This window comes from Macaca mulatta, chromosome 10 (genome assembly GCF_049350105.2).
Source record: "Macaca mulatta isolate MMU2019108-1 chromosome 10, T2T-MMU8v2.0, whole genome shotgun sequence".
Lineage (NCBI taxonomy): Eukaryota > Metazoa > Chordata > Mammalia > Primates > Cercopithecidae > Macaca > Macaca mulatta.
In genome coordinates, this window is record NC_133415.1 from 25,103,806 (window position 1) to 25,131,112 (window position 27,307).

The 27,307-nt window shown below is 50.9% G+C and overlaps 2 protein-coding genes across 8 annotated transcripts in view; one reads left to right on the forward strand and one right to left on the reverse strand.

The window, feature by feature from the left end:
* Positions 1–3,051, forward strand: part of HPS4 (HPS4 biogenesis of lysosomal organelles complex 3 subunit 2) — a 32,207-nt gene extending 29,156 nt beyond the window's left edge. For all 7 annotated transcript variants that reach the window (XM_015149965.3, XM_015149967.3, XM_028827904.2 and 4 more), the window contains one exon: positions 1,745–3,051. In XM_015149965.3, the coding sequence (XP_015005451.3) occupies positions 1,745–1,916 (172 nt within the window). In that variant the 3' untranslated portion in view covers positions 1,917–3,051. The remainder of the gene's footprint in view (positions 1–1,744) is intronic.
* A 7,423-nt stretch (positions 3,052–10,474) lies between these two features.
* ASPHD2 (aspartate beta-hydroxylase domain containing 2) lies at positions 10,475–26,129 on the reverse strand. Its single transcript, XM_015149964.3, has 4 exons — positions 25,911–26,129; positions 20,877–21,985; positions 12,940–13,053; positions 10,475–12,410 (listed from the first exon to the last, which is right to left on the reverse strand). The coding sequence occupies exons 2-4, from the start codon at positions 21,760–21,762 to the stop codon at positions 12,301–12,303; spliced, it is 1,110 nt and encodes a 369-aa protein (XP_015005450.1). The 5' UTR covers positions 21,763–21,985; positions 25,911–26,129; the 3' UTR covers positions 10,475–12,300.
* Positions 26,130–27,307: the final 1,178 nt, after the last annotated feature.

A 27,307-nucleotide genomic window follows, 5' to 3' on the forward strand; every position in this document is an offset into this window, starting at 1 on the left:
CCACTGCGCCCAGCTTCAAGGGCATTTTTTAAATTCTCATTTTACAGATGAGAAAATTGAAGCACAAATAGGATAAGCAGCTTGCTCAGGGTTGTATTCTTCTTAAGTGGCAGGGCCAGGATTTGAAGCATGTTCTCCAACTGTTCAAGCACAGGTATGACCTTTCCACACAGGTTTCAGTGTCACGGCAGTGTGGTCCAGTGCGAGGGGCATGGGTCACGGTGGACTGACAGGGAGCTGGGTGGGTGATTAGGATGGTTCCGATGCCCTGTCACCCGCCACACTTGAGTGGCAGGTGTTCTGCTGCCTCACACTGTTTCCAGCCAATATCTCAATAGATCTTTCTGTCAGAAATGTGTCTTCTCTGGCTTTAATTCACAGCTGCCCCAGGCTGGCCACCCAGAGGTGACTTGCATCTACAGTCACTGGTTTGGGAACTGGCTGTGTTGGGGGGTGTGTGTCTGTTTTGTGGGAGGTGGAAACAAAATGTCAGCATCTGCTACACCAACCACCTTGTGGCTTTGCAGTATGTCACCTTTCTTGGAGCTGAGAGGGGTTTAGTGTTGAGATATGTAGCCCAAGGCATTTGTTGAGAGATTATTTTAATAATAGTAATAGAAACAACAGCTACCATTTCTTAACCACTCACCATGTGTTAAGCACTCACTTAATCTCATTCTTAAAAAAAAAAAAAAACATACACACACAACTTCCCTGAGGGCACATACTGTTACAAATCCACTGTACAGATGAAAAAGCTGGGACTCAGAAATGTTGACTAGCAGCCCAGGACACACCCTAGGAAGTAACAGGGCTGGGATCAGCACCTGAGTGTGTGACTCCAGATCCATGCTCGTTACCACCTGGCCTCGGAGCCCTCCCACAGGGCTATGAGAAGAGATTTTCCTGCTGGGCCAGTGGGTGCACCCACTAGAGACACTGAAGCTTGGAATAGGGTGGGATTTTTCTCCCTTCTTACAAGGAAGGAGAGAATTGAGTGAGGGGAGCCTTAGTAGTCCCTGACTCCACCCTTTTTCACTAGATTTGGGGGAAACTGAGGCTCATAGGATAGTTGGAGAGGCAGGATCCAGAAACCAGGGGGTTTACCTTGGCCTGAAGTTGGCTCCTCCCAGGTGGCTCTGCCTCTGTGTGGTGCCCTCATCCCTCCCTCTGTGTCCACAGGCTTCCTGTCACTTCATGTCACATCCCACTCCTGTCCTTCACTCCCCCTCAGTCTATCCAGCTGCCCCCAGTGTGGAGAGCAGACTAGACTCCTTTCTCAGACACTGCCATTGCCTTGTCATAGAGGCAGGGCAGCCCCAGCTACTCACTTTGAGCCTCAGGGTCCTTGTCTGTGAAATGGGACTAAACCACCGCTGCAGAGCTTATGTGAGGGGCAAAGCAGAGACTGTATGCAGAGCACATTGCATAGCGCAGTATATCAACAAGCCGGCACTCCACAGTTCCTTTATGCAGCACTTATGACTCCCGTCTCTGTGGCTGCTGCCACCGTGGATGGTCCCACCACGGACTCTTCCAGCATCTAGTGAGCTGAAAGGAAGGAAAGATGGTATTGGCACTGAAGCCTGAAACTCCGCTGAATAAATAGAATCCCGTTCCATGACAGCTGCACATGCCACATTGGGCGTCCTGGGTCCTCCGTGACAAGAACCTCACCGAGGTCTCTGTGTGGTCTATTAGCAGCAGCAGCATCGGACCATAGTCTTCTTTCTTCTTCCAACAGAAACGCCTCCACGGCCGTGTACGCCTGTTGCAACCCCATCCAGGAGACGTATTTCCAGCAGCTGGCACCTGCAGCACGGAGCTCTGGCTTCCCAAACCCTCAGGATGGCGCCTTCAACCTCTCTGGCAAAGCCAAGCAGAAGTTGCTGAAGCACGGGGTGAACTTGCTCTGAGCTGCGCCCAGGAGGTGACTGGGAAGGAGAAAACCAGCAAAGGAAGTTCTGCCTTTTATAATCGAAAAGGCCCCTCTATTTTATTTTTCTTGAAAACATTCCCTTTTTTAGGAACGTAATGATATTTGAGTTTTTGTTACTCCTTTTGCAGATAGGGATGTGTTTGCGGGCAGGGGTTAGTTCTTTAGGTCAGGAGACCTAGAGCACTTGATAAAGAACTGTATTTCATCGGTGGCCTTGGGGCCGGGATAGGCTTGGCTCCCTCTCTGCCACACTGAGCCTGAGGTATTTCATATCTCCTGCTCCTGTTCCATCCCAGCTTGAACTGGTGCCACAAGATTCCGGGTTGGCATTTTTTCTAGAACCTGATCGTCCACTAGCCCAGAGTGTGTGTTCAACCCCGACACCAGGTGGGTGGTAGGCGGTGTGACTGCACAGTGAGGAGCCGGGTCTGTGAGCAGGCGGACTCCACGCCCACGTCGCAGGTAGGTTTCTCCAGTGCGGTCCTGCTGGGAGGTCCAGATCATTCCTGCAGGGAAGCAACAGCACACGGAGACCGCCTGGTTGAATTCTGTTGGAACTCTACTCAAACCTAGTAGAGGGTGTCTTCTTTGGACCCACAATGGGGGCAAGCCTTAATAATACGGAAGGGAGTTTGGGCTTTTGAGATCCCTTTATAAAAGCCCTGGGGGCTGAGCCCTGAGAATTCAGTGACAGCAGGACCAACCTGCGCTGCCTTTGACTACAAGTGGCCTGCGCGGCTGGTTCCTCTTGAGTGAGTGTCCCTAAATAGGAGTTTACAAGATGTCTGAGGGTAAAAGCAACTGTGCTTTTCAGTGGTGGCTGCGTGAAAGGGAATGACATTCATTTGTGTGTTCCTGGACTTGTGTGGTACTTAAAACCTCAGTTCTATTACATTATAGTCAGACTTTTTTTTGATAGTATGAGACAGATTGCAGGATGAAAATACTTGTCAAAATCTTAACTGAATGTTTACTGGAAGTACTTGAGATTCCATTTGAAAGTTGTATGGTTAATAATTTCATGTCAGTGAACTGATATCTGATGTTTATGATATGGTGTCTTTTTCTTGAAACAAGCTTCCAAGGACTAAAAATAAAATAGCCAAAAAACACTATTGAGTTCTGCGTAATTAAGTGGCAGCATTTTTTGTGGCAAAGGTAAGGGTTAAGATTGTGTGTGTGTGTGTGTGTGTGTGTGTGTGTGTGTAACGTGGGCACATCCCTCTTTCCCTTCCCTGAGTTCAGTGTGGCTGGGTAAGGACCGTCTGTTTGCAGGGGTGCCAGGCTGCTGCCTGCCGCTCCAGGGAGCAGCAGCTGCAGCTGATCCAATACACCAAGCCTGTGTCACCCTCTTCTGTCACCTCTCTCCAGGATCCCTCCTGTCTCTTGGATCCCATCTGCCTAGATGGAAGAGGATCCTATCTGAAGCTAGGATAAATGTTGTCTTACTTCTCTACTATGTTCTCCCAGAAAAAAATTCATTGCAGGTTCTCTGCTGTGGTTGCTGCAGCTCCAGGAAGCCCCCGCAATGTCTCGCCTTATCTTTGACCAGTGGTCCCCAGTACCCGGCCAGAGAAGACAACTTTATAATGCCATTTGTGTTGTGAAAATTCTTCCACTGACCCAAAATGGAACCATACAAAGCCTATTCCTGTATATGGAAAAGTCTCATCCACCTGGATTAACTCAGAAAAAGTAAAGTCCTGAAACTTGACTTTGCAGGTGAGCCCCTTTCTTTCCTCCTTTGATCTTGCTTAGTTTCTGCAGTGGAGGTTCTGCTCAGAGCCCTAGGGCACTGGCAGCTGCAGCTGTCATCTCTAAAGCTTGGTAACTGTGGCCCAGAGGCTGCAGAAAAGAAACACTTAGCCTGCTGTTTTCCTGTTCTCATATTTCAGAGGTTTCAGGGGGTCGCTTAGGACACCGTTTATCCCACAGCCCCAGGCCCATCCCCTCAAAATTAGTGCTCCCAGAGTACAGGCCCAGCGACGGATGGCCAAGCAGCATGTTCTTGCTGGAGTGGGCACCACAACCTCCTATGGCCACGTTTCCCAGGGGAAGGCAGTGTTTGCAGGACAGCCTGCCCACCCTGGACTCCTACTTGACACCGAGTGCCACTGTCAGTCATCCAGGACCACAGATTCTAGTGGCTCTTCAGGGCAGAAAAGCCTCTGTTTTGGCTCCGTCTGTGCCATCCATCTGCCACCTGTGAACTGGAAGAATAAAGGTCCCATGAGTGATTAATAGTGGTGTATTAGTCCGTTCTCACACTGCTAATAAAGACATACCCGAGACTGGGTCATTTATAAAGGAAAGAGGTGTAACTGACTCACAGTTCCGCAGCGCTGGAGAGACCTTGGGAAACTTACGATCACGGCAGAAGGGGAACCAAACACATCCTTCTTCGCATGGTGGCAGCAAGGAGAAGTGCAAAGTGAAGTAGGGGGAAAGCTCCTTACAAAACCGTCAGATCTCGTGAGAACTCACTATCACAAGAACAGCATGGAAGTAACCACCCCCGTGCTTCAATTACCTCCCACCAAGTCCCTCCCATGACATGTGGGGATTATGAGAGCTACAAGATGAAATTTGGGTGGGGACACAGCCAAACCATATCAAGTGGCAGTCAGATTCCTCCTGGGAAAGGACCCCCAGAGGGGACGTTTGAGCTAATCAAACTGTCTCCTCCCCTGGAGGGAAGCAGCTAGACTTCTGGGCCCTTGTCACTTCCACAGATAGAGGGTGGTAGCAAGTGGAGCCCAGGGGCTTTGTTGGAGTCGCCTTCCATGGTGTCTGCCTTGCATATTTAACCCCCTTGGTGGTCCTTTCCAATGTGGCTAAGATGTACTTCCCATGCTGCCCAGTTACTGCGCTCTTAACACCCCACCCTGCTCCGAGTGGGTGAGTAGCAGCAGCAGGGCTTTCTCTGGTGTGGGCCTGCCTGCCACAGGCCACTTCCCTGTGTGTGCCGTGAGCTGAATGGTGGCCCCCGAAGATCAGGTCCCAATCCCCAGAACCTGTGAATGTTGCCTTGTTGGATCAGATGTTTGCAGGTGTGGTTGAGTGAAGGATCTTGAGACGAAGAGATGATCCTGGCTTACCCCGTGGCCTCTAAATACCCTCACAAGTGTGCTTTTAGGAGAGGGGCAAGGGGAGGTTACTCACACGGAGAAGAAGGCCGTGTGAAGATGGCAAAGGCTGGAGTGATGCGGCCGCCAGTCAAGGAATGCCAGCAGCCACCCGGTGCCAGAAAAGGCAAGAAGTGGATTCCGCCGTAGAGTGTGCAGAGGGCCTGTGACTGTCAACATGCTGAATTCAGTCCCGTGAAACTGATTTCGGACTTTGGCCTCCAGAACCGTGAGAGCATGGGTTTGTGTTGTAAGCCTCCGGGTGTGTGGTCATTTGTTACAGCAGCCACAGGAAACAAATCCATCCTCCTGCAAACTCGCCTTCTCCTTGTGATGCCCAGTTCCCTCCCTCTCAGTAGCGCCAAGCCACAGAGCACGGGTAGGGCATGAGAAGAGCTGGGGCCCCACACGAGGTTGCCGTGGTGCGGGGCACAGGGGAGCCTTTAAGCAGGGGAGTGGGACGGGCGCGGTGTCACGCCTGTATAATTCCAGCATTTTGGGAGGCCAGAGCGGGTGGATCACTTGAACTCAGGAGTTCAAGGCCAGCCTGGCCAACATGACGAAATCCCCTCTCTATTAAAAATACAAAAATTAGCCAGGTGTGGTGGCGCGTGCCTGTAATCCCAGCTACTCGGGAGGCTGAAGCAGGAGAATCGCTTGAACCTAGGAGGTGGAGGTTGCAGTGAGCTGAGCTGAGATTCATTGCACTCCAACCTGGGCGACAGTGAGGCTCTGACCCCCCTCAAAGAAAAGGAAGAAAAATGCAGGGGACTGACTTGAGCTGATTCTTGTGAGGAAGGTCACTAGCTCCTGAGTAGGGGATGAACTGGGCAAGAGTGGAGACCACCAGGAGGCTGTGGTCATCCAGGTGGGAAGGGGAATGGCTGAAGCAGAGAGGAGGCCAGATAATGGGCAGACACACATGGGCACAGATTAGGTTTGGGGCAGGGAGGGACAGCTCCAGTGGAGAAGGCAGCCAAGGAGATAGATTCCTGCCCTGAAGGAGCTGGCGGAGGGAGTGGCAGGAAACCCACACTAATACTCAGCCTGTGTTCCCGACACACACACGCCTGTCCCAACCCCTGAACCCACCGCTGCCCCTGGGAAAAGGGCAGTGGGTGTGGGAAAGCACTTGTCCCCTGCTTTGCTTCTTGATTCTGCTGCCACCCAGCTCTCTGTGAGGAGACGGGGGAGGGCAGGTGTCAGACCCACGCTCGGCATCCTAGCTTAGAAATAAAACCTACTCTAGATCTTTCTTTCTTCAACATATTTGTTGAGTTTGGGAAGCTTACAGTGAAGATTCTAAGGGCTTCAAGGTGAAAATAGGACACCTTTTCTGTTGATCCAGGATTTAAATGTCCAAACCTGAAATTAGCTGTACTTCCCCTGAGAATAAAACCCAGAGAGTGCTTTGGAATCCTGTCAAGAGCTGGGAGGTGTTTTATGATTGCCTGTATATGCTGAGGTCCAAGCTGAGAGTTGGAACCCTTCTCCCCTGCCCTGCCTCGCTATTGGCTGGGCCAAGCACCCCAAGGAAAGGCCTTGGGGCCCTGGCCACCGAACCCATGGGGAGGAGAGGGAGACAAGTCCTCTGCCAAGTGTGCTGCTAAAAGCCACCTTGTTCATCCTTCCTCCCCACCCAGGCTGGGCCGGCTCCTATGGCTGTGGCAGGAGCACATGGGCTTTGGTGTCAGACAGGTGGGTTCAAATTGCAGCTCTGCAACTTATTGCTGGACATCAGGGCAAGTTGCTTTTCTGTCTCTGAGCCCCAGTGTCCTCTTCTTTAAAACAGGAAAAGGAAATGTATGTAAGGACTTGGCCTATCATGGGCCCTCAGCAAATGGAGGGCCCTGTTGAGTGTTCTGAGAAGGCACGTGGCCTCCTAGGACAGGGAGAAGGACCTGGGGGCCGGAGGGGTGTGGTCCTTCTGCATGCTGAGGAAGTGAGGCCTGGATGTGTGTCCAGACTACAGAAGATGCGCTGTGCTGTGGGCCTGGATACTCAGCTTCCAATTCCCGCTCACCCTCCAGCTGGCCGCGTGACCTTGTTCATGTCAACTGCCTGCTCTGAGCCTGTTTTCTCATGTATTAAATGTGCAGTTGACAAGGATATGATAGGGGAAGGAACCTCATAGGGTGCACAATACTCTCCATGCTCAAAGAAGCAGGTGCCCTCACCTTGAACTTAGGGGTGGCTAATGTGTGGGAAGCGGGGAGAGATGGGGAAGGGCAGGTACCCAGAAGTGAGAAGCAATGTGTGTGCCTGGGAAAGAGGCGGAGAGTAAACCAATCCCTGTGTGTGCTGCCTCCTGCCTCCTAAAGCTGCAATCTGCTTGAGTATTTTCCCTGCCATCTGTCAGCAGTTCTAAAATATGTGGCCTGATTCTGTCCTGTTCCCTGTGTTTACATCTGGTTAGCAAGACTCGGCTGGGGAGTTAAATGTTATGGAAGGTTGCTGGCAGCAGGCATGATGGTCCTTAAAAACCTCATTTTGCCGGGCGCGGTGGCTCACGCCTGTAATCCCAACACTTTGGGAGGCCAAGGCAGGCGGATCACAAGGTCAGGAGATCGAGACCATCCTGGCTAACACGGTGAAACCCCATCTCTACTAAAAATACAAAAAATTAGCCAGGCGTGGCGGCGGGCGCCTGTAGTCCCAGCTACTCAGAGAGGCTGAGGCAGGAGAATGGCGTGAACCCAGGAGGCGGAGCTTGCAGTGAACCAAGATTGCGCCACTGCACTCCAGCCTGGGTGACAGAGCGAGACTCCGTCTCAAAAAAAAAAACAAAACAAAACAAAACAAAAAACACCTCATCTTGTGCTTAGCCTCTGCTACTCATATTTATATCCTGACAATGTATATGGAGTACCTCTCCCATCCACCCAGACCACGACATAATAGCATCTGACCAAAACCTCACTTGACACTCACAGAGTGGATTAGGACTTTTGGTGGCAAGGGATAGAAACCACAACTCAAACTTGGCTTACGAATAAAAAGCATGTTTATTGGCTCATGTAACAGAAAAGTCCAGAGGTAGAGCTGGTTTCCAGCAGAGCTGTGTTGAGGACTCATGTGATCTCCACAGCGCAGGCCCCACTTGCCTCTGTGGGTTTCTCTCTTGGCTTCTTTCCCTTCACCCCACCCACCCAATAAAAAGTGGCCTTTCTTTCGCAGTGGTCCCAGAAAAAGAACTTGGATCACGTGCCCAGCCCTGACCCAATCTCTCAGTAGCGCAGAGTTTGGAAGACTGATTGGTCGGATCTGGATCATGGGCCCAGCTCTGGAGACCCAAGGACTAAGCCTGGGGATGTTATGGGTCTTGCAAGAGGCTCATACTGTTGGCAGGACAGGGTTAAAAGCAGTGGCTGCCGGCCAGGCATGGTGGCTCATGCCGGCAATCCCAGCACTTTGGGGGGCAGAGGTGGGCTGATCACTTGAGGTCAGGAGTTCGAGATCAGCCTGGCCAACATGGTAAAACTCTGTCTCTATTAAAAATACAAAAACTAGCCAGGCATGGAAGCAGGCGCCTGTAAGTCCAGCTAGTCGCAAGGCTGAGGCAGGAGAATCACCAGAAGGTGGAGGTTGCAGTGAGCCGAGATTGTGCCACTGCACTCCAGCCTGGGCAACAGAGTGAGACTCTATCTCAAAAGCACAAAAACAGTCAACAAAAAACAGTGGCTGTCCTCTAGAGACCAAGGTTAGGTGGCCTGCCCGGTGTTACACAGGGGCATAGCTCAGACTTTAACCTCCAGGCTGCGTGGTTTCAAAGGCCTTACCCTTCTTGCTACTCACAGCAGCGACCCTCAGCCCGAACTACACATTATAATCGTAACCAGAAGTGAGTTTAAAACAAAGACCCATGCCTGGACCCCACTCTCAGAACAATGAAAAAAGATGCTTTGGGAGTGGGGTGTGGACTTTGGGGTTTCCCACAAGTTCCCAGGTGACTGCATCGTGCAGCCACAGTCAAGGACCAGCACACCAGGATCACTCCTCTACCCTACAGCATGCTACAGAGCACTCAAGGTTAGAAGTTCAGTGGCTGTCACCAAGGACAGAACCCAGACAATCTGGGTGACTCTAGGGGCTGATGAGCAAGTACCTGGGAGAAATGGTTTGGGATCAGAAGACCCGGGGTGTGACCTTGTACAAATAGTAATTGGTCTGGCCTCGAGTACACGGGAACAGAGGGAGCTTGAGGCCAATCCAGGCTGTCTCCAGTGGAAGTCAGGATTTCCCGTTTGCAACCAGCTGGCTACCCTTTCTCACTTTGAGCCTCCAGAGCTACAAGATGTAAATTAGTTTAGCAATTGCCTAGTTGGCAATGCACACTTGGGGAGGGTGAGAAACATCGCAATCCCAGGTGAGTGGTGCTCTTCCCTTCCGCTCGCTGTGGCAGCCCGGCCAGGACTGCTGGCTGGAACCCCGCTTGCAGGCGAAAACACGCGACAGCCTGGCTGCTTCTAGGGCTCCTGGCTGGGAGACCCCCTGTCTCCCTCTCTTCTAAAGGGAAAAACATGAAAAACGTAGCTACTGAGGGCCATGTTTCTTCCCCTGTGATTAGACACAGGCAATTGAAAGTAGCCACTGGCTTCTCTGGCCACACCCACTGCTGTCCCGATGTATTTTCCCATCTCTTCCGCCTGGCAACCTTCCTCTTCACCTGTTTCTCTACTCCGCTGTGGCTGAAAGGGAAACAGTGTTGTTGGGTGCCCTTTATATGCCAGGTACTGCACATAGCCACAGAGGAGAAACTGAGGCTGCGAGAGGCTGAGGGACTTGCTCAAGATCCCGAGGGTACAAACTCCTGGCACGGAGTCCTAGATCCTCAGCTTCTCGGAAGCCAGAGTCCTCGTTCTTTGCCCAGTTTGACATCTATTGCTCATTAACGTACCCTAGATGTGCTCTTGTTGTCCCCACCCCGCTAGTCCCATTACTTTGGGACATTTTGCTTCATTCACTATCCACAATCAGTTCTATTGACCCACCTGTCTCTGTGACATGACTCAAAACACAAAAGCCTCAAAGTCACTTGCCCTCTTCTGCCTGGCAAGTCTTTGTTTTTTGTTTTGCTTTTTTTTTTTTTTTTTGGACAGTGTCTTGTTCTGTCATGTTGGCTGGAGTGCACTGGCGCGATCTAGGCTCACTGCAGCCCCCGCCTCCCAGGTTCAAGTGATCCTCCCACCTCAGCCTCTCAAGTAGCTTGGACTACAGGTGTGCACCACCACACTCAGCTAGCTTCTTTGTTTGGTAGAGACAATGCCTCACTATGTTACTCAGGCTGGTCTCAAACTCCTCGGCTCAAGCGATCCTCCCCGCTCAGCTTCCCAAAGTGCTAGGATTACAGGCGTGAGCCACCGAGCCTGGCCTGTCTTTCTTTACAACAGATGACCTCATCACTTCACTCTGGTTTTCAGCAAGATCCTTTATTTATCTTCTGTTCCTCAACCACGTCACATGAATGCAGGTAGCTAGGTACCTGCGTGGGCTGTTGGTTTTGTAAACGCAGAGCAGAGTAGTCAGGATGTGTATAAATCATGCACCTCAGTGATTCTTTAACAAGATACTTAATGAGTAAAAAAACTTCAGGTGTGTTTGAAATGTCTGCCTTTTCCTGCATTCTCGTCCCTGACAAATATCTGTGTAGACATTTTACTCAAATGTAGACATGTGCTCTTTGCACACTTCCTAGTACCTGCCTGGTGCATTTCAATTGTGTTTTCTTTGGATGGTTGTACCTCTTAGAAGCTGTTGTTTTCCATTTGGGTCTAAACACTGGACCTGCACCTGCGACCAGCTGTATATTCCAAATCACTCCTCGGCTTTATAAATCTGACACTGCCCATAATATATTATTCAGAAAAGGCATCTCTAGTGTGGCTGGCTGGCTATGCTTTCACACATCAGCTAACACAGGCTATTTCTAGACTGAGTGCTTCAAACTGGTCTCCTGGGACCTTTTCCTTCAGGAAGAGATCCACATGTTCTTCACAGGAGACCAGAAAACCAGCACGATGGCCACGGGTCCTCTGGGCGTGTAGGTCTTCTCTGTCTCCTCACTAGCACACACTGGCTTGGGCCATCATCATGCAGTGCACACCTTTGTGCTGTGACAAAGACACAGGGCCAACTCTTCCACTATTTCTGAGTCTAGTGTTTGAACATTTATGTACAGACAAAAAAACAAAAAACAAAACAAAAAAAAACCATAGGCAACAGAACTCCAAAGCAAAACAGAAACTTTGGTCAGATCTATTATTCCAGTTTTGCCAGAGAAAGGCTTTCCCCGAATGTCACTGGGTGAGTGAGGTCTTATCCCCCTACAGCTCCTATCAGCCAACCTGGTGGCCTTAACGTTCATCATCGTGGACTCAAAACAGCTAAAACTGGGAATTTTCCAGGCCCAGTTTGGCAGTAGGGCTTCTGTAGGCAGTGAGGTAAGTGGATCACACGTTCCGTGGCTGATCTGTGTGAGCCGAAGCTTGGCACTGGGGGACACCAGCTTCAGCTTTGCAGGAAAGCCGTGTTTAAAGAGTAGCCTCCAGTCCTGCCGGCCCAATGCTTTTGCCATCAGGGACCTGACAAGGTTTAGGGTGAGGTGAGCGATGGTGACAGTATCCCTGGGCTGGACGCTGTGCGCCATCCTGACCGTGTCTGGCAGCCTCTCCACCCAGCTATGAAGCCAGTCAGGTGCGGGAGCTGCAGACTGTCCCTCTGCCCTCGGGCGGCTGAAGGGCCCCCTGTGTGCCAGCATCAGAGGCCAAGTTCTCCAGCTCTCTGGTTTGCAGTTTTTAGTTTAGTTTTTTTGTCTTTTTGTTTTTTTTAAGATGACCACAAGAAGTTTTACATTATTACATTCAGACAAATAACCATTTAGTTACTCTTATTTCGGAGCACTGAAAAAAAACAAGTAGGAACAGAAGACAGACTTACAAGGGCTCTAAGTCTCTGGTCACAGAATCAAAGGAATGCGCTGTTAGGCCAGAAAAGGAATCTCTGAAGCAAATGATTGGAAGGAAAAAAAAAATCTAAGGAAATACAAGCTGAAAAGTTTCCATTTACAATAACCAAAGGAAAGAGGGACCCGACATGATATAAAATCCCAAAGAAGAGCTCTCCGCTGAGGCAGGTTTCTGAGCATGGAATCATCACACCGGTAGGGACTGGACCGGACCACAGTCTGCCCAGACCCCACCTCGGCCCCTCTTGCCGACTCCAGCACGGGTAATGCTCTCATCGTCCTGGAGCAAAGATGAAATCAAGGGCCTGCCGTTCGGCCGCTGCGACGTTTGGATGCCACAAATCCACCATGAAAACCACCCGAGGGCCATCCTCTGCTGAACCTGGGGGGAAGGAGGGGTGAGAGGAGAGGTTCAAACCACCCTGGAGCCAGGACCCAGGGTCCAGGCAGGGCTGGACCCTACGTGCTCAGCTTTGGGGCAGGGACCCATCCTGTCCCTCGGCTCGGATCGGATCACCTCCTCTCTCACTGAGAACATAAACCTGGCTTCGTGGGCTTCTGAGCAAGGTGGACAAAAGGAAATGGGGAGCTGGAGGGATCTTTATGTGGGAATTTTTAGGGCAATGAAACTCTTGTGTATGATACTGTCAGGGCAGGTCCGTGTCATCATCCATTTGTCAAAACCCACAGAATGAATGGACAACACCAAGAGTGAACCTTAATGTCAACGATGAACTTTAGGTAATAACAACGCGTCAATACTGTGTGTGTGTATGTGTTACGGGGTGATACGAAGGGGCCTCCTTGGTACTTTCTGCCTGATTTTTCTGGAAACATAAAACTTCTCTAAAAAATAAAGTCTATTCATTGAAAAACAAAATAATAAGGAAGCGGGAAAGGCAGCCACTCACCTTCGTGGAACGCAGCATGCAGGAAAGAGTCATCAAACAGAAGGCAGCGCCCTTCTGCCCAGCACTGGGGCTCTCCCCCCACCACCAGCTCACAGCCATTTGGAGTTTTCAGACCTTGTAGGAAAACCAGAGAAAGGAAAGTGAAGGCAGGCAAGATTCAGGGAAGGCCAGGAGGCAGGGGGTGATTTGCCTTAGTGAGAGTTTTTGACTTCTAAAGCACCTGACCTGCCTCAGCCCCTCTGGAGCCCGTGCTATGGTCTGAAGGCTTGTGTCCCACAAAATTCCTATGTTGAAACCTGACCCCCGAGGTGATGGTGTTAGGAGGTGGGGCCTTTGGAAAGTGATCAGATCACGAAGGCGGGGGCGTAATAAATGGGAGTAGCACCCTTATAAAACAGGCCCCAGGGAGCTTCTTTACCTCCTTTCACATCTTTTTTTTTTTTTTTTTTGAGATGGAGTCTCTGTTGCCCAGGCTGGAGTGCAGTGGTGTGATCTCGGCTCACTGCAACCTCCGTCTCCCGGGTTCAAGCGATTCTCCTGCCTCAGCCTCCGGAGTAGCTGGGAGGCACTGGATTAGCTTACAGGCACCCGCCACCTCACCCGGCTAATTTTTTTTGTTTGTTTTGTTTTGTTTGAGACAGAATCTCAAACTGTCTGGAGTGCAGTGGTGTGATCCTGGCTCACTGGAACCTCTGCCGCCCGGGTTCAAGCGATTCTCCTGCCTCAGCCTCCCAAGTAGCTGGGATTACAGGCACCTGCCACTGTGCCAGGCTAATTTTTGTAGTTTTAGTAGAGTCGGGGTTTCACCATCTTGGTCAGGCTGGTCTTGAACTCCTGACCTTGTGATCCACCCACCTCGGCCTCCCAAAGTGCTGGGATTACAGGCATGAGCCACTGCGCCCTGCCAAGTTTTTGTATTTTAAATAGAAATGGGGTTTCACCATGTTGGCCAGGCTGGCCTCGAACTCCTGACTTCAAGTGATTCACCTGCCTCGGTCTCTCAAAGTGCTGGAATTACAGGCATGAGCCACAGCACCCGGCCTGACATCTTTTTTTTTTTTTTTTTTAGATACAAGGTCTTGTTCTGTTGCCCAGGCTAAAATGCAATGGTTCCACCATAGTTCACTGCAGCCTCCACCTCCTAGGCTCTAGAGATCCTCCAGCCTCACCCTTTCGAGTAGCTGAGACTATAGGTGTGCACCATCATGCCCAATTAATTTAAAATTTTTTTTTGTAAAGATGGGGTTTTGTTATGTTGTCCAGGCTGGTCTTGAACACCTGGCCTCAAGCTATCCTCCCACCAAAGTGTTGGGATTACAGGCAAGAGCCACTGCTCCTGGCCATCTCCTTGCACCAGGTGAGGTCACGGTGAGAAGGTGTCATTTCTGAACCAGAAGCAGGCCCTCACCAGACACCAAATCTGCTGGCACCTTAATCTTGGGCTTCCAGCCTCAGAACTGTGAGTTCTACATTTCTGTTGTTTATAAGCCACCATCTAGATCCTCACTGCGCTCTTGGCAAAAATTCATTCCTTCGTTGGCTTCATCTATTCTGGGTCATGGCTTCCTTTGATGAAAGTCACAGACTGACATTTGTACTACACTTTGAAGCCCAACCAGGGGACCCCCAGAAATCGAGGGAGGTTGCATTTAGAACCCTGCCTTACCCAGTAACTGTGTTTACTGTAGTCTCACCTCTAGGACTATCTCAGTTACGATTAAAGAATCAAAGGCTCAGTGTTCTCCTCTTTGGGTTCTAGCCTTTTAATCCATTTTGAGGCTGGAGGATGGCGTGCTCTTTGTCTGCCCTCATTCTGGGAAACTGGAGGACACTTCTAAGGTAATGGCTGAGGTTCAAGAGGAAACAGACTGGAACATTTGTAAGAAGCCGTATGTTCGGCCAGGCATGGTGGCTCACACCTGTAATCCCAGCACTTTGGGAGACTGAGGGGCAGGCAGATCACCTGAGGCCAGGAGTTCGAGACCAGTCTGGTCTCAAACATGGTGAAACCGTCTCTCTACTAATAATCCAAAATGAGCCGGGTGTGGTGGCAGACGCCTGTAATCCCAGCTACTTGGGAGACTGAGGCATGAGAATTGCTTGAACCCAGGAGGCAAAGGTTGCAGTGAGCTGAGATTGCGCCACCGCCCTCAGCCTGGGCGAATCGCACCACTGCACTCCAGCCTGGGCAACAGAGTGAGACTCTGTCTCAAAAATAAAAAAAAAATTAAAAAGAAGCTGTATGCTTCCAAGGCCAGTGGGGTCTGGTTGGAACACTGCCATGTGTGACCCTCAGTCACACTTTCCAACACAAGGGTCTGCAGAAGCACTTGGCCCCCATCGCTACCTTGATGTCCAGAAAAGAAGGGGCCATCATGGCTGTCTGGTGATTTCAGAATGGGTCCGGTCAGCCCGACAGCTCTGAGGAAGGCCTACCCAGGGGGAAGCAGAGTCCTGGAAGAGGAGCTGGGATGGGTGGTGGTCTCGTCTGTCTTCAGTGACTCACTGTGACCACAATGACCCTGGGCAAGTTGGCATTCCCCTGACTGAATGTCCTTTAGCACAAAAATGAAATAGCTTTCCTTCCAGCAGCCAGAGTATTTTAATGTATTCTTTGAACCAGAAATAATGGTTCCAGGAAGTACGTTCAGAGTAATAATTCAAATAAAGAGGCCACATGGCGGAGAGAGAAGGACAGAGGACTTGGGGACAGATGAATGGTTGCGACCCTTATGTGCTGTGTGACTTTGGGTAAGTCACTCAGCCTCTCTGAGCCATACCCTCTTCATCTGTAAAAAGGGGACATTAGCATACTGAACCTTCCAGGGCTGCTATGAGATTTTATCCTTGTTACCAATAACTGAAGACCTACTGTGTCTTCCTACTCAGCTTTGTGCTAAATACACACTTTACAGGCATCGCTTCACCCACTTTCCAGATGGGGTAACTGAGAAGTTAAATGACCTGCTAAAAAGTTACCATTTAGTGTTGCTGAGTCAGCCTGGCTCCAAAGAACAGGCTGTTATAAAACTGGACATGATGATATAAATGCTAGTTGTTATACTATTAACAGAAGAATTAAAGTGATTGTGGATTTTTCTTTATTATTACTCTTTTTTGAGATGGAGTCTCGCTCTGTCACCCAGGCTGGAGTGCAGTGGCACGATCTCAGCTCACTGCAGCCTCTGCCCCTCAGGTTCAAGCGATTCTCCTGCCTCAGCTTCCCGAGTAGCTGGGATTACAAGTGTGCACTACCGTGCTCCGCTAATTTTTGTATTTTTAGTAGAGATGGGGTTTCACCATACTGGCCGGGCTGGTCTCGAACTTCTGGCCTCAAGAGATCCACCTGACTCGGCCTCCCAAAGTGCTGGGATTACAGGCTTTAGCCACTGTGCCTGGACTGATTTTCTTGTAGTTAATATGTGTGATGGTTAATACTGAGTGGCAACTTGATCGGATTGAAGGATACAAAGTATTAATCCTGGGTGCGTCTATGTGGGTGTTGCCAAAAGAGATTAACATCTGAGTCAGTGGGCTGGGGAAGGCAGATCCACCCTTAATCTGGTAGGCACCATCTAATCAGCTTCCAGCAAATATAAAGCAGGCAGAAAAACATAAAAAAGTGAGACTGGCCTAGCCTCCCAGCCTATATCTTTCTCCAGTGCTCGAAGCTTCCTGTCCTCAAACATCAGACTGCAAGTTCTTCAGTTTTGGGACTCGGACTGGCTCTCCTTGCTCCTCAGCTTGCAAACAGCCTATTGTGGAACCTTGTGATCGTGTGAGTTAATACTTAATAAACTCCCCTTTACATATATATATAATATACATAATATATATATTTATATATATCCCATATATACACATATATAATATACATATATACACACACATATATACACTATTGAGAGTTGAAACATATTAGGGTCCTCTTAAAGGGACAGAACTAATAGGATACGTATATACACACACATAATATATACATATATACATATACATATATATGTGTATATCTGTATATATGTGATATGTGTATATATTATATATATTATGTGTATGTGTATGTGTGTGTATATATCCTATTAGTTCTGTCCCTCTAAGAGGACCCTAATATGTTTCAACTCTCAATGCACCTTTCATTAAATCAGCTGAGACTGCTCATCCTGACAGAAGCCATGATTTCCCGCTACGGTTAACAGCAGCTGGAGGAGTTAGGGCTGTAAAGACGCCCAGATGGAGGGCCTCACAGGCTATGTTTTCCTTTTGTGTGTGCCCCTACTGACTGGTTCAGGTGGCGAAGGCCTTTAGGAATGGGCAATTCTCTGCAGGGACAGCCACCCCGGGGTTTCAGAAGGAAGCTCCCCTTTCTCTGGGCCACGAAATGATTCATCACCACACGCCATGGTGCAATAGAAAAATGGCCTGGCCTGCTGGCTCCACACCCCCCTGCTTCTTGTTCTCCGCCTCCCCTTCATTCTGCTCCTGCCCCCATTCCTGCCTGTTGCCCACAAACCAGCTTAGTTGGCAGAAGAGCTCAATTCTTCCCTAAACAGATCATTCCAGTGGCTCTTGGGGACAGTGACAGGCCCCACACATGGCCTCAGATAGTACCATATGCTCTTCTATGCTCCGTGTTTGCTGCTCTGTCCCTAGCGAGCCCTGCAGGAGGCAGGAAGGTTAGAGAAAGGGCTCTGTCCACCGGCGGCCCCCACTCTTCAGGCGGCCGGCAACCGGGCACTCAGGGTGGGCAAGGGGAACAGGAGTTGATCTACTGTTACCAGCCAGCTAGACCACCTAGAAATCTGATGACATGCAGAAAAGAAACACAAGAGTCTAATTGTGCTTCTTTAGCTAGAATTTGCTGAACATACTCATGCATTTTCATGAAGTGTCTGCCTCCCTGGTAACATCTGCCTGGTGAGTTTCAGAGGAGTTTCAGAGGCGGTTTTCTGGAAGTTGGTGGCAGTGCAGTTGGAATAGCCCAGCATTGTGTATGATGCTGAGTGGGGGGTGGGCCTGAAGCTGTCCTGTGGTCCCATATGAAGTCAGGACCGGGTGATGCCACCTCTAGAAGTAGCTCACAGCAGAGCTCAGCAAATATGTCTCGAACAAATGGGCTGTGTTAGTGAGGAGCAGTGGCTGGGGCTTCAGTGTTTCGCAGGGACAATTCCATCAGTCACAGCTCAGGCAGAAGGCAGAAGAGGAGAAAGCACTGGCGTTTCAAGAGCACAGTTCTGGAACCGCAGGTGCCTCCACCTTCAGCCAGGTAACCAGCAGAGGTGTGGCCACCAGGTACGCACCAGGCTTATCCTGCTTCTGACCTCATTCTCTGGACTCCCTCTCTGTCAACACACACGGTCATGTAAATCCGACACACCTTTGTTTCCCTCCTGGGTGGATATTAATGTGGGCAAGACAGTGTAAAGAAGGAAACGCTGAGAAAACCCAACCAGGGAGCTTGCCTTGGCCATGGAGAACAAGCCACACCACAGTGGGACGTCTTCTAAGAAGGTTTCCTGCCATCTACGGGAACATGGAGGGCCTACTTTTTCTGGCAAGTACCTAGCTGGGCTGAGAAGGAAATGACCAGCCACAGGCCACAGTGTGAGCCAGTGTGGGCATCATGTTTTACACACACACACACACACACACACACACACACTCTCATGCATGCATACTGTACAGATAAACAACAAGCATTAATCTACAGGAAGCAGACCCCAGATTTTCCTTGCTACCATCGCTTCCTACTCACACCTGTTTGAAATTCTACCACATCAGTCCCCAAATGCCCTTCCCTGATGTCATTCTGAAGTTTTAAAACAGTACATAAAGGCAAACCTTTCAAAAGAAGAGCATCACTCCCCATTGCCCACGGCCTCCATTCTCAAGCCTGGCATCAAGGGCCTCTGAGGTTTGCTCCCACCTGACCTGTCCAACCTCAGCCCACACTACTGGCCTCCCCAGCAAGCCTAGACCCGGCTTCCCTTAGCCCCAGGGGACGACTCCACTCCCTCGCTCCACCCTGGTGGCACCTGATTCCTGTGTGGGGATCCTCCAGCATCAGACCCACCTCCCCAGGACACCCCTCGCACGGCAGTTTTGTTAGTGACCATCACCTGGATTATCATCCCATCACTTAGATTAGTTTACTGTCCACTGCCCTCTACCTGCCACACGTTTTACGCATATTACTTCCCACTCCTCAAAACAGCCCGCAAGTGGGAATCGTGATCTCTGTTTTAGAAGAAAATGAAGGCTGAAGGAAGTTCAGAGTCCTGCCCAAGGTCACTCAGCAAACGGGGCGAGGCCAGGACCTGAGTCCAGATCTGTTTGCTTCCAGAGCCTGTTCCTTTCCCACTGTTTCCTGGGGGTAGGGGCCATGTCTTAGGGATCATTTTTCACACGGTCCAACACAGTCCTTGATAACAGCTACTAGCTCCCATTCATCAAATGCTGTCATGTGCCAGGCACCCTGCCAAGGGGCCATGTAAGATGCCACTCATTGAATCCTCTCAACAATCCTGTGAAGTAAGTAACATCTCCCCATTTTACAGAGGAAGAACTGAGGCAGAGAGAGACTCAGTGTCCTGCTCGAAGTCTCATGGCTGACCGCTGACCGGGAATTCAGGCCCACTCCCCCAGAGCCTCCACCCAGTCCACCCTTTACTCTTGAAATTCCTACCATGTCAATTGCTCAAATCTAGTTATATTTCTTTCTTTGCTTTCTTTCCTTCTTTTTTTTTTTTTTAACGCAGTGACATCCTCCATCCAAACCACATCTTACTCAGAATCTCCACACAGACAGCAGGAGAAGCAGAGCTGGTAAGGGTGAAGAGGGCTCGGGGCCTCCAGCTCCGGCTCCTTCCCAGGCAACCCTGAGGCTCCTCTGCAGAATATGGTTATGAAACTCCTGCTCCAACCCATGCACCAGGTTCCTCCGCTGCTCTTCCTTCCTCCCTTCTGAAGCTGAGGCAGCGTTGCGAACTTTCTAAAGCTGGACGCTGCTGAGGCTCTCTGCACACTCTAGTCTGGGATGCTAACCAGTGATGCCACCATCCCACAGACCAGCTTTTTATTGCCACTCACCAGGAATAAGGCATTCTGTGGAACTAATATCTCCATGACCAAGTTGTTTTAAGCCTACTTTTATTGAATACTTGCTCTATTTTAGGCTCTGTGTGCATACATACATACTTTACAATACACGTTATCTGATTTCATCCTCAGATCTTTTTACCTCCACTTCCCAAATGATGAAATTGAGGCTCAGAGAGGTGAAGTGACTTGCCTAAAATAGCACAGCTCGTGGTGGGGCCAAGATGCAAAGGCCATCTAACTCCAGACTTTGTTTGCAAAACCACAGTCACACACACAGTACACACACGACCAATTTTCTCAGAATCAGAGTAAAAGAAGCTTAGCACTAAGGACCATTTCATCCTTGATGACTGCAAAGGGGCTTAAGTATCTTTCACAGCCTCCTGGACAGCATTATGAACCTCGGTAATCATTTTAACAAGTCTTTGGCTCTAGAACGACATTGTCCCCATACGGTAGCCACTAGCCATATGTGTCACTGCTATTTAAATTAAAATTTAGTTCCTCAGTTACAGGAGCCACATTTCAAGCACTCAGTCACATGTGTCTAGTGGCTACCATTTTGGACAATGAAGATGGAGAACATTTCTGTCACTGCAGAAAGTTCTTTGCACAGAGCTGCTGTCAGAAATTAGGTTTGCACCAATCACAAGATTTCTTTTTGACTCAATCTCTGCTGTCAAAATTGTTTACATGCAATTCAGTTTTTGCTCAAAATGAACAATGCGAAAAGGCACAATTCTGACCATTTGAGCTTTCGCGATGTTTTGATTGCCATGAGTGAGAGAGGCAGAGCTTGCAAATGTGCATGCCGGGAGACCCCCGTCCCTGCAACATACCTAAATGGCATCGGATGCGGATGTTGGTGGGTCCATAGTGCTCCGTTATCACAGTCCCAGGGCTCAGCACAGAGATGCACGCGTTCCCAAAAACATTGTTCCCAATACAGGTCCGAAGGCTTCCGAGCAAGCGGTACGTCCGTGGACACTTCCTACAGTTCCTGGGAACACAAACCCCCTGATTGACCAAGTAAAAGGTGAACCACTCCCCGCTGGGGGTGCTGTTCATTTTCCATCCTTGCGGGAGGCTGCAGTTTGAGAAAGCTTTGTAGAGGGTCTCAAACTCGCACAGGATGGTCTGGAAGTTCCGTTCCAGCACTTCCACGTCATGTTTCTGTGCATCCCGGGAGAAATAGGGCGTGGTGGGCAGGTCGGGTAGGAAGAAGACCTCGGGCTTCTGGATGGAGGGCCGGCTGTTGAGGTACCGGCCCTGCTCGCGGATGCCTTTGTGGATGCGGCCCATGCCGGACCAGGAGTAGCGCTTGGCGTACTCCTGCAGGTTGTGGTACAGCTTCTGGTTGAGGCCCTCGTTGTGGGTGCAGCGCATGCACTCGGGGGACTGGCAGTACACATAGCCATTCTGCAGCCCGTTGGCATCGGCGGCCTGCATGAGGGAGTTGACGGAGACGTAGGGCCGGGGCTGCTCCCTGCCCACGTGATAACAGTACCACACGAACAGGACCAGGAGGCAGGCCACAGTGATGACAGCAGTGGTGTCGCAGTCCCGCACGGACTGGATGCCGGTGGCGATGCAGTCCCTCAGGCCATCCAGCGACCAGCTCCAGGCCACCAGCCACTCGAGCGACATCTTGGGGCAGTCCTTACTGGGGATGTGAAGCAAGGTCAGACAATCAGTCCTCGGGGCTCCCAAGGGCGCCCACACCATGCAGGTTAGAGTGGGGGGGAAGGAGCGACTGGGGCAGGGGGAGGCATGGCTGCCACCAATCCTCAGATCCTGCCAGGGGCGGCATTGATGAATGACAAGGTCGGCCGTGCCCACTGCTCCACTTCTGGCAAAAGTCACTGCAGTGGGGTGGAAGAGGCTGGTTTTTGTCACATTATCAAGGGCTGTCGGTCCCTGTGAAAGTCTTTGTTTAGGAAAACCAAACCTGGGATGGAAAAAAAAAAAAAATCAGCATAAATTTTACACCTGGAAAAGTCCTCAAATGAAATGTAAAGTGTTAGATCATTCTGTAGGATCCCAGTTAGTGCGGGTCACACTTTGCAATCGTGTGTATTGCCTCCCCATTCTACGGCCACTCCCATTTCCCAAAAGGCCAGTAGCATTTCATCTGCGTCAAGTACTGCTTATAATTACAGCGGTCCCATCTGCTTTGTGCTCTCCATAGGAGGGTGCTATTATCCCCATTTTACAGATGAGAAAACTGAGGCCCAGAGAAGCAACGTAACTCGTAAGAGTTACACAGCCAGGGCGGGGACTCAAACACCATCTGACTTCAAGGCCCATGTCTATCCATTTGGCTGCACTATTTCATCATAGGTATTTAATCAATGCGTATACTCCTGTAATTGCTGTACCTTTAATTCCAAAGAATCCTGGATTCAAAAGCATCTTAAAAATGGCAAAGGGACTTAAAAACTGCATATTCTCCATTTCGCTTTCTCTTTGCAAGCATTTCATCATCCTTATTTCATTCTGCTGCCCTTCTGACAGAGGTTGGGCTAATACCAAGTTGGAAGAGGAAGTGGGCACTCTGAGGTCATGCCTGCGGCAGACAAAGGGCGTTTTTTGTCTACCCACTTGGAGACTACCTACTGGCCTCACCCACAGGGTCATGAAAGGAAAACGAGGGAGGTAGAATGAAAATAAAAGCCCTTCCAGGTCTCTGCCTCAGTTTCCCACAGCCGACAGCATCTCCAAAACAGCCAGAAATGCTTTGCTACTTACCCAGCTGGGGGTTAGGGTCAGGGCCCAGAACCCTCATGGTCCTAATAACCTAAGAGGGGCTGAATGTCATGCTGCCTAAGTCTCTAAAACCCCAGCCGTGTTTCCCAGCATTCTCCAAAACCTTTTGTTCATCCTGCTTCTTCTGATACAATGAGAACAGCCAGGTCTCTGCTTCTACAAGTCTGATACTCAAGGAGCACAACGTAGAATATTCCTTTTGTACTCTACGCTCTCACTTCTCTCTCAGAAATATAGGAAGGCAGCTTAAAAAATGGAAAAGTTGTCCCCTCCCTTTTCCCAGGGGACTAAATTTGGCCTGAAAATTCTTGCAGCGTCGTAACAGAGAGGAGCCAAATTAGAGATGGGCCCAGCTGAGGATTCATCCCAACCTTGGGCAGATCACTTCTCCTAAGCCTCAGTTTTTCTTTCTTTCTTTTTTTTTTTGACGGAGTTTCACTTTTATTGCCCAGGCTGGAGTGCAATGGCACAATCTCGGCTCACCGCAACCTCTGCCTCCCAGGTTCAAGCGATTCTCCTGCCTCAGCCTCCCGAGTAGCTGGGATTACAGGCATGCACCACCACACCTAGCTAATTTTGTATTTTTAGTAGAGATGGGGTTTCTCCATGTTGGTCAGGCTGGTCTTGAAATCCTGACCTCAGGTGATCCGTCCACCTTGGCCTCCCAAAGTGCTGGGATTACAGGCATGAGCCACCATGCCCGGCCGCCTCAGTTTCTTTATCCGCGAAATGGGGTTCCTGTTCATCTCACTGGATGAAGATGAATGATGGTGGATGGACAACGATCAAGTCATAATGAGCACCCAATATATGCAGGCGACGGCTAGGATGGGTGGCATCCCATAACGAGTAGCCGGCATTCCAAAGGTGGGGCATGGGAGAAAGTTATCGCAAGACTCAGAATTTCAACAGTTAAAGATAAATCCTCTTGTTGCCCCATGTGTCAAGTGGATTTTTTGTCCCCAGACTTGCTAAGCTAAAAATGAAAGGGAAGCCTTAGGTGCTCATTAACTGCCTACTTGCTTCTTCCCAGTTTCGGTTGAATAATCACTTGACTATAATGTTTAGTAAGTCAAAAACACACATGCTGAATATTCATGGAAATTTTTTATGTTTCTAGGAAAAATACAAGAGTGGGGAGGTTAGAAGCTAAATTGTTGTTGTTTTTTCTTTCCCACACGTTCTCAATTTCTTCTCAGATTGAGGAGACAAGGAAAAGGCTATGACTCACTAGAGGTTAAGAAATCCCTTCAGCCCCCTGTTTCTCTCCTTGTTAGACCATAAACTGGCAGCTGTTACCTCTTTAGGAAAACGAAAGAAAATCCAGATGAAAGATGTTTTGTTTGCAAGCCACCTCCCAAACAGAACCCCGGAGTTCCTGAAATTCAGTGTGAAACGATCATCTATGTGACGCCAAGCACTTTCACTAAAAGGATTTCCCCCACCACTGAGCTAAACCCCTAACTGGAACTTTTCAACCGGGTTTGTCAGGAGGAGAGATTTTTATCTTAAATGTTCTAAGAGTGAGATGGTGACAATTTAACAAGCAACTGTAAAGTGTGAGTTCCCATCAGCCCTGCTAATCACTTAAGTCAAGCAAAATGCAGACACAGAAAACGGTGGATGACGGAGAAACCTCTCCACTGGACACCCCAGCCCTTACTCTCTTCTCAGGAAAGCCTCCTTCTGTACAGACCCAGCCATGAGCCCTCCCCAAGGCCGAGCTGTAAGCAAAAGAATGTAAAAGATTCTGAACCCCAGCTTCAGACCCTCCTCCCGAGATCATAAATAGCACTGAGAGCTCAAGTGAGGACTTTGCATAACTGTCAGTCACTTTTAGTCAAAATATGCCTATAGGCCCCTGCACCCAGAGGTGGATTTACAGGCTCAAAGCTGAACTGTGACAATAAAAGAAACACTTACATGTGTAGAGTGACTGGCAGTTTATTAAGCACTGCTTCAAACGTTTGATCCTCACAGCTACCCAGTGACAACTCCCCATCTCCCCAGTGGGGAGGGGAGAGACTCCCCTGACAGCTCCTTGCCCAGTGACCACAGTAGCTTCCAGCTTCCTTCACGCATTTGTTCACTGTCATCTGTGTTATTTCTGTCCTCATCAGGGATGGGGACATCTCACCGCAGCTCTGCACTTTAATAATATGCAACCCCAGACCTTCCAGCTCAGTTGGCTCTGGGGAATTGACTTCAAATCCATGGCCAGTTGGAGAGCAAGTCCAATCCAAGACAACTTCTGACACCATGAACACCTGGGAGAGCCGGTCTCAGACCTGACCTGGTCAACCTACTTCAGATGTCCATTCCCAGAGGCTACCCAATGCCAAAGAGTGTCTGCTCACCCTCAGGATGAGGCCAAGTCAACCTGGAAGCCCCCCAGTGAGCAGCACAGCCCTGGGCAAGGTGTGTGATGCATGTCACCCTCTCCACTCAGGGGCCAGAGATATGCCCTGGGGCCAGCCCTTCCCAGTGCAGACCTGGGGATCTTCCCTTTCTTGGACAGCTTCTCAGCACCCACCTGCCCTGGATAGTGGGAAAGAGGGGAGGGATGAAGATGGGTTAACACAGATGGTGACCACCAGGAGTTCAGGAGAGGAGGGGGATGGGACGATGGAAAGGTGAGTGTTGCCAGGAAAAGTGGGCGATCAGCTCAAGATTGTGGAAGGAGGTTTATGGCGCCTGATAATTCGTGGGACAGGGGAGGAGGGTCACCACGTGAAATATGGGAAGCGGGTGATGCTGAGGTCTGGGGGAGGGGGACAGGAGGTGAGGAAAGAGGGGTCACAGGGAAGGAGGCAAATGGAGGAAGGGACCACGATGGGGCAGGGAGGAGGAGAAGCAGGAGGTCTAGGGAGGGTGATGCTCGGCTCCGAGGCGGCTGCACTCAGCACGTACGAGCGCTGGCCTCGGCCGGGCCAGGATGCGGGCGCCCGGGTCCCGGAGCATCCTCGGCGGGGGCGGCGGCGGCGGCGGCGCCGGGAAGGGAGGGCCGCGGGCCTGCAGCTGCCCGGCTCCCGCCTCCAACCCCCGTCCCGGGGTCGGCCCGGCCGCGCCGCCCTCCCGCCCCAGCAGCCCCAGCAGACGAAGCTTACCTGCGCCCGGGCGCGCGGGCGGCTGTCGGGACCCAGGAGACGCCGCCGCCCGAGGGCGCGGACCTGCGGACGCCCCCTGCCCGGTGCCACCGCCCGGCCGCTTCCCAGCCCACGCCGCTGGAGTCCGAGCCGGAGCACCAGCCGGAGCCCAAGCCGCGCCGGTGCCCCCGCCGGTGCAGACGCCGCGCTGCGCTCCGCGGGGCCGCGAAGACCACAACTCCCACAATGCCTCGCGCGCTGGCCGGCGGGGGAGGGGGCGCCAGAGGGGCGGGGCCAGCGGGGCGGGGCCGGGGACCCCCCTGCACCCGGCACCTGCGCTCGCCCTGCGGGAGACGACCCGAGGCCCGGCCCGCCGCCGCTCCGGAGGGTCCTGGCACTGCGCCCCGAGACGCAGCGCCCGCCCAGCCCGAGGGTGCGCGCAGGCGGCGACAAGTGTGCAGTCATTCATTAAGAAAGGCTCGCGTCGCTTCCTCCGCTCTTTCGTTTTTCGCTCTTTCTCTGTTCTCCCTCCCTCTGTCTTTCTGTTCCTCTCTGAGTCGCCCTCGTCTCCATTTCCTCCTTTTCATTCTCTTTCACTTCCCCGCGACCTCACTTCCTCTCGCCCTAACGCCTTCTTTCCTTTATTGATGGACTCAACATGGACTTCTGAGGCCCTCAGGCACTTGGAATGAAACCGCAAGTCAAACCAGATTCTTAGTCTCATGGAAAACTCATTCGCTCAGTACAGTAATGATGGGCCAGCCTGGGTCCCCTTCCCTGCCTGCTGCGCTGAGCGTGCGCGGTGAGCGCTCAGGCCCGTCCTGCCCTCAGTGAGCCACCGTCTAGCGGGTCCTGCTCTCAGTGAGCCACCGTCTAGCGGGAGGGAACCCTCACCCCCGGGTAGGGTTTAAGAGGGGAAGCACAGGTAGGATGGTTGTCTGACTAGGGGACTGATGAGCTGCGAATGGAGGCCCCAAGGAGGTTGCTTGGAGGAGGTGACGTTTGAGCTAAGACCTGGGGGAGACAAGCTAACAGTGGCTACGGGATGTGTTAGGGGCGCCAGGGAAACTGCATGGGTGGGTTCTGGGAGCATAGAGTGGGATGGCCCGCCCACAATCCATCTGTCTCTGTCCCAGACCCACCTCTCCTGTGTCCCAGAATTTATCTCTAACATGGCCCAGAAGCCACCTCATGACTGTCCCAGAATTCATTTCTCCTCCTTATCCCAGAACCCACCTGGTCCCTGACCCAGAACCCACCTCCTCCCTGTCCCAGAACCCACCTCCAGCCTGTCTCAGAACCCACCTCCTCCCTGTTCCAGAAGCCACCTTCACGCTGTTCCAGAACGTACCTACTTCCTGTTCCAGAACCCACCACCTGCCTGTACCAGGACCCACCTCCACCCTGTCCCAGGACCC

Bases quoted from the DNA above. Each gene is read 5' to 3' on its own strand.
- ASPHD2 (XM_015149964.3), bottom strand. From the start codon at position 21,762: ATGGTGTGGGCGCCCTTGGGAGCCCCGAGGACTGATTGTCTGACCTTG. The intron at 13,054-20,876 runs GTATGTTGCAGG...TTTTCCTACAAG, and splicing joins CCGCATCCGATGCCATTTAG to GTCTGAAAACTCCAAATGGC. The intron at 12,411-12,939 runs GTGAGTGGCTGC...CCTTCCCCCCAG, and splicing joins GCATGCTGCGTTCCACGAAG to GTTCAGCAGAGGATGGCCCT.